The 7201-nt window shown below is 40.9% G+C and overlaps 1 protein-coding gene across 1 annotated transcript; it reads right to left on the minus strand.

Moving 5' to 3' along the window:
* Nucleotides 1–945: 945 nt before the first annotated feature.
* GJA10 (gap junction protein alpha 10) lies at nucleotides 946–7201 on the minus strand. Its single transcript, XM_042437669.1, has 2 exons — nucleotides 6755–7201; nucleotides 946–2515 (listed from the first exon to the last, which is right to left on the minus strand). Exon 2 carries the CDS (start codon nucleotides 2503–2505, stop codon nucleotides 946–948), a length of 1560 nt encoding a protein of 519 aa, XP_042293603.1. The 5' UTR covers nucleotides 2506–2515; nucleotides 6755–7201.

Below are 7201 nucleotides of genomic sequence, written 5' to 3' on the forward strand. Positions count from 1 at the left end.
CCATAGAACAATACATTAACAACACCATGATACCCATGTAAAAGATATTGAAGCTGAGAGAGAGAGTGGCTTACCTACGACTACTCAGTAAGTGTATAGTTGATCTGTGATTTGCCTTGAAGTAGGTGCTTCCAGCTCATGGCACATCATCTTAACCACTGAGAAGTCAACAATGGGTTTAATGTACAGTTCACAGCACCCTCAACCCCAGTTCCCATTCTGAAAAAATAGGGGAAATGGTATTTTGAGGAGGATTGATGGAGAGGGAAACTCTCTGCCTTGTATCCTAATATATGGAAGATTACAGACCTTAGAACGTAATTCAAAGCCAAAGTAGTTTCTCTTTTTTTTAAAAAAAAATGTTTTTGAGGGTAACAATTGATGCGGCCAGACCTGTGACATAATAAGACTTAGACTTTGTGAAATCGCAAAGTCAATAGCCAACTCAATTATCACATGAGAACTGAGAACAAAGTATCCCCCTCCTTCCCCATATTTTCCCATCAAAATATTGCCTGATTTCTGGTTTTGTTTGGCTTTTTAAAAGCAGAAACATTTTTTTTTAAAAATCCAGAGATTTCTCTTCACCAAATAACATAAGAACTCTGCTTTATCAGACTAAAGGCCTATCTAGTCCAGCATTTAGAACTCACATTGGCCAACTAAAGGCCTAACGGGAAACCTAAAGGCAAGATATGAATGTAATTCCACTCTCTCACTCATGTTACCCAGCATCTGGTGTTTAGACGCATAGTGCCTTTAACACTGGAAGAAAAGATATTCATAATGGCTAGTAGCCATTGTCCTTAGTTTTAGCTAGTTCCATCAGTTTGCAGTCTGAAAGAACACAAAATACATTCTCACCATATTTGAACATATTTCTAGACTACATTAGCCAGTAAAAAGCCCAAGGCCTGGGCTAAGGTGATGCTAAGGATCAGTAACTCACACTAGCAGGGTATAGAAGAAAGGCCGCTTGGGTCTACTTGCCATTGACATTCTGCGTCCAGCTGTGGAAGGAAGAGGTGGTGTGATAGGAGGACTGCGGTCATTTCTGCGTTTAGCATCTGAACCAGAGCCATTCCGCGAGTCTGAAGTCTCTGAGTCGGTGTCCAGGTGGCTCTGGGACAGCACCCTGGACAAAAAACTCGACTTGCGGTTCTGATAATGCCCACTGTCTGGAGAATCACAACGGTCATCTCCCAAGTCCTTGCAGGCCATCACCTGGCTCTGTTTCCGAAGAACAGCTTGTGGACTCTCTGGGTGGCCGGAGACCACAGGAGCTTTTGTACTGTGTTGAGTGGTCTTGGAATGTTCCAGCGCGTGTAGTTCATTTTTCCGATAGTTGTTTGTTCCCTGCTGGAGTGGTTTCTGCATGTCCTCACTGCTGGAAGATTCATTTTGATGTTGATAGTCATGTCGATGAGGCATGAGGTTTGGAGGGTGCCTAGGAAGATGTCTGTTGTGGTGCTGGTTGCCCTCATTAGGATGCTCTAGATGCCGGTAGACATGGTCCTGATGCTGATTTGGCCTATTTCTTTGGTTGCCACCCCACTGTGACTCTACGTTTTGATTTTGTTCTGCATGGGTGTATCCTTCCTCGGGAGTCAAGTAAACTGGCAGCCCGCCTTGTTGCTCTGACTTAAATTTAAAACTGCTTTGTGGAGAAGAGTTTGACATGATGCAAACCTGTTGTATTACTGAATTTTTCTTGGAGCTGGAGAGGTTAGCGTCTTCATCGGGAACTCCAAGGTCCTCTTTGGGCCTCCCACAAAGAGTATTTTTAATCTTCTTAATCCCCAAGTGGAAAATCTCCAGGACATTCAGAAACAGGGAAACTGCAGCAATGCTATGCATGAAAACCATGAAGATGGTCTTCTCAGTCGGTCGGGATACAAAACAATCCACCGTGTTAGGGCAGGGTGGGCGAGTACATTTATACAGCGGATACATCTGAAAGCCATATAACAGATACTGACCTACCATAAAGCCCACTTCTAAGACTGATCGGGTCAAGATATGCAGGATATAGGTGCACAGCAAGGCCCCTCTCAAGGGTGCCTTGTTGACTTTCTTTTGCTCTTCTAACTTCCTCAGCTCCCTCTCTATCCTCCGATGCTCTTCTAATATTGGCTCAATCTCCTCTAGCTGGGCTTTAAGGAAGGCTTTTTTCCGTTGCCTCTCTTTCTCAAGGGCCCGAAGTCTGTAAAGTGCATGACCCATGTAAACGAGGGAAGGGGCTGAGACAAAGATGACCTGTAGCACCCAATAGCGGATCAGGGAGATGGGGAATGCTTTGTCGTAACAGATGTTGCTGCAGCCGGGCTGTTCCGTGTTGCAAATGAACTCCGCTTGCTCATCATCCCAGACGTCTTCAGCAGCAACCCCAAGAACCAACATCCGGAATATGAAAAGGATGGTGAGCCAGATTTTGCCCACGATGGTGGAATGGATGTGCACTTCTTCTAAGATGCTGCCCAGCAGGTTCCAGTCCCCCATAGTCATGGGTTCATCTCTGAAATACAATATATTGAGGCAATATTAACAGTTGAATGGCTCCACTACACAACAGCTCCGAGATAATTAGGGTGTGATAGCTGTCAGATGTAAAATTGTTGCTCGTTTGACAACTGTGGTACTGGCTGAAACAGCAGGGTCAATAAAGGATATTTTCCATGTTCACAAATGGCAAGGTCTACCTCAAGCGTTGTGGATTGTGGGATTTCCTCCTTCGGGAGGTTCAGTTAGCCCCCTTCTCTCTTTCCTTTTCCTCAGGAGGCTAAGACACTTTCATTCAGGGATTCCTTTGAATGAAAATCTGTGTAACAGAAAGGCTTTGTGGTGGGATTATGGGTTGTTATTATTTATTATTTAGAGGATTGATAAAAGTTATTATTATTATTCTTAATCTATCAAGACGAGTGTTTTCATATTGTTTTAATCTTGTTTTTAATTGTATAGTTATTTAATTCTTTTTAAATTGAAAGTTGACAGCTTTAAATGTTGCAACAGATATTTCTCAGAAAGGGAAAGGGAGATAGCAAAACTAATTGCAAGCTATAAATAAGTAAATATTTATTTTAAAATTATAAAGAAGAAGCGATTGAATTGTAATAGCATTTTAAAAAATGATAGTCTAAGGAAGAAAAGAGGTAAATGGACAGATTTGTCAAGGAGGAAGTTGATGTGGATGGTGAAATATGTGGAAGGGTGAGAGCAAGTGATTAAGAAGATGAGAGGAAGGGGGAAAAGAAGTAAGGAAAAGATGTGGAACATAGGGAAAAAGGTATAGGAAAGAGAAAAGAAAGATGAAATGAAACTATTTGAGTGTGATCTTATAGCACCTTTGTGACTAACTGCAAGAAAGAAATTGGCAGCATGAGCTTTCAGACTTCAGTCTGCTTCTAATGCATCTGAAGAAGTAGACTGAAGTCTACGAAGGCTCATTCTGTCAGTTTCTTTCAGTCTCAAAGATGCTGCAAAATCTCTCTGTATTGATTCTACAGACTAACAGTGTTTTTTTTTGGGGGGGGGGGGGGTCTGGAACGATCACCCATGAAAATGGAGGGGCAAGTGTAAGTGTGTGTGTGTGTGTGTATTAAGCATTATGATTTTGTTTATAAAAGTTATTTTATTAAAAGGTTTGTATAATGTTTCAATTGTATTCTGTTTTTTAAGTGCTGTAGGCTGCCTTGTAGGCTGCCTCATAATGAGAAAAGCACTATATAAATCAAAATAGATAAATAATAAATAAGGAGGGACGAGCAGCTTTGGAAGAACTAGGGGTCATGTTTTCTTCCCAAGACTTTGCAAAGGCTGCACAGACTGTTTAAAATGTTTCCCCAAAATGGGTGGAAGTCCACACCTGTTGTTACTGTTTTTAACCTTAAATTGTGCGGGAGTCCCTGGAAACCTATTTAAAAAGTGATTTATATCTCTTCTGGGGCCCTTTCATGTTACTCAGTTATAGCACTATGGTTCCATATGAACTGCTATGGACGGATCTTATGGTACCTTGGGGTTTGTAGTTTGGTGGGAGGCACCAGAGGAACCTTCTGGCTGACAATTCTGAATGTCCCTTCCACTATTGCCAATCCCAGGATGCCATAGGAAGCTGCCATGGCAATTAAATAGAAATCATAGTGCTATAACTGTTTAGTGTGGCACCTGTAAGCTTCCAATAAATAGGGAAGAAAAGGTGAGATATGGGGAGTCTGGAGGGAAGGAGGGCTGCAAAAACAAATCTTGGCACCATATAAGGCTTATGACCTGACAGTTCCTCTCAGACAGCTATAGAAAGATAGGTATGGCAGCTTTCTTCTATATGACTGAGAAGAAGACTTCAAGGACTCAGCTAAAAACCCAGCTTTGCAAGTGTTTTGTTAAAACTGATTAAAGGAGAATTGGATCATATGCCCTTTCTCAACATGGAAGAGCAGATGAACAATACATTGCTAAGATTCCTCCAGGCTCCTTATGGACTATCAAGCAGAGGCCATATTTATCACTCCTGCTTCTGTGTCCTATCTGTACAAAGCTGTTGAGTTAAATGAAGGAAAACATTTTTCACTTTGTCCTTGGATGAGATATCCAACGATGTCAGGCAGTGTCAAGGATCCTTCCCATGTCCTTTCTGGTGCAGAAGAACAAGTGAGAGAAGACGCAGGGCCTTCCATTTAGCTCTCGATGTCAAAGAACATGAGAAACACCAAGGAAAGCACAGGCACACTCTCCATTTCCTATCAGCTGATGCCAAACTAAGACCCACATTTCAAGGACCCAGATAGAGATATCTAGAGATATATAACAGCACCCCATAGGTTGGAGAAACTGCACTTCCATCATACCTGCAATCCATCCCAGTATTAAGATAATGGAAAATTGCTGCTTGTAATAACCACACCATGGACAATGGTGGACCATGGTTCCATTTTGATATGATAATAAGGCATCCCTTATGTTCCACACTGTAAGGGATTTGACAGAAGCCAAGCCCAGCACAAGGAAGTGAACACAGAGACACTTCTCAGTATTTAGCAGCTACCCTGTCTTCTAGAAATTTGCACAAGAAAAATAATGCAGCGATTCGTCCCCCCAGACAATAATTAAGAGATCTTCCTATATTGTACTTTAACAGTTTGGTTGCTACATGTCCAACTGTATCACTTAATGAAGCTTAACTATGGTGATTTTTGTGGAATTTTTTTCCTGCACTTGCAAGACAGCAAACGTAGGGCAACGCCCAACTATCTAAATTTGGGAATTGCAATCAGAATCCTCTCTCATAGTGTACACTACATTACTTTACATATGCTTAGCCATGTCGCAGAGGTGGTAAGAAACCCTGTTAGCATTTTATTTATTTTCATTTTTATGCGACCTTTCTGCTGCTCACAAGATTGACAAATTGCAAATTGCACAGATGTTGGCAAGAGTGTCCTGGTGTGCATCACCCCTCCCTAGCCAGCATCCTGATGCACGCATTCCCAATGCACATTGGTCATTTTGCTGGCTCTCCTATGTAGCAACAGAACAGCAGCACTCTTCTGGATATGAACGTTATGGAACTGCCCAATTCTAATTCCCACAGATGTAAGTCTCCAACTCTTGGATTCTCTCGTCTGCAAGCATTCTGTCTTTATAAATGTACTAACAGTTGTTAATCAATTCAATCTAATCTCATACTATAAAGGATCTGGGGATGCCCTTCATCATTCGGGAGTTTGAAGAGCATTAAGAAGATAAAATTGAGTCTTACTGCACTGATTAAAAAATTCATACAAACCTGCATTCTTTTTCAAACAAGTTTCCATAGGAAACCAAGGTGACAGATAACATTTGTGTTCTGTCCCCACCACCAACTACTAAGAGATGTATGACTTGTGTAAATTCACATCCCATTTAGCTGTCATGGGGAATAGCTTTTGATGGAGCAATTTTTTACAAATGTGTTTAATCCCACTTGAAAGCTATCTTAAAAATGGTAATTTCCATCTATTTTATGGTAGCAAATTCTACAGAATAACCACTGGAAGATAAAGAAGGATCCCTTTATCATAGAGGTGGGGTTATTTGCATTCCTTATAAGAAGGAAATGGTTTCCATTAGAATCATAGAATCATAGAACTGTAGAGTTGGAAGAGACCGCAAGGGCCATCCAGTCCAACCCCATTCTGCCATGCAGGAAATCTCAGTCAAAGCATCCCTGACAGATGGCCATCCAGCCATTAGCTCAAAGAACCCACTTCTTCATAAAGCTACAATCAGACATTTCCTTTTGGTCCTTTGCTTTTGGACTATAGAAATGGCCATGCTGACTGGAGGATTCTGGGAGATGTAGTTCAAAAATATAAACTTTACCATTTGTGTTTATACTACAAGCATTATACAACCTTCTACACAAGCCTTTCTTAGTTTCTAGCCAAGGCTGCAAGTCAGAATATAAATACATAATACAAAGCCTCTTAAAATAGTTGGGGCTGCCTTTGCCTCGAGGAACAGATCTAAAAGCTTTCAAAACAATTGAAATTGACCATCTTTTGTCTGTAGTGACTTTTCAATTATGTATCTACTTTTCACCACTTCTTGAGCATCTGTTTAGTTGTCAGATTCAAAGACACAACAGTGGATGAATAACAGAGTAGAAATCCTATTATTACACCACAAACAAGTCAGTAATAATTTTAAAAACTACAGTTCTACGATCCATTATCTCCACTGTAAATTTTTCTCGGAAATAAATTCAGATGCTTACCTTAATGGTAATTCTCTTGCTCATATGTCTCTTGGAGTATTATACACAAATCAGGCCCTGAAAATTATAATATCTGCCAGAAAGCATCCTTTAGGGTCAGTTAGCATTTTTTACAGTTGACACGGTGACTATAATTCTATCATTCTGTGGCTGTTAGAATCAACGAATCCGAAATACGCAGGCAGAGTTTGATCGGCTGGTTGGTAACAGGACAATGCCTCTAGCCAGAGTTATCATGCAATTATTTTAGTCTGACCAAACCATCCCTCGAGGCTTCACGCATATTTCATCGCCTTGTAGTGCCACTGCTAATTTCGTTCTGGATCCAAGCATGTTGAACCGCCTTTCTCTGTTGATGGGTAAACTGAGTTTATTTTGTAAAATGAACTAACAGCCTCTTCATGCAGCTCTGGATTCTTATGTTTTCTTTACATTCCATTAGTTTCC

The sequence above is a fragment of the Sceloporus undulatus genome, chromosome 1 (assembly GCF_019175285.1).
Source record: "Sceloporus undulatus isolate JIND9_A2432 ecotype Alabama chromosome 1, SceUnd_v1.1, whole genome shotgun sequence".
In the NCBI taxonomy this organism is placed as follows: Eukaryota; Metazoa; Chordata; class Lepidosauria; order Squamata; family Phrynosomatidae; genus Sceloporus; species Sceloporus undulatus.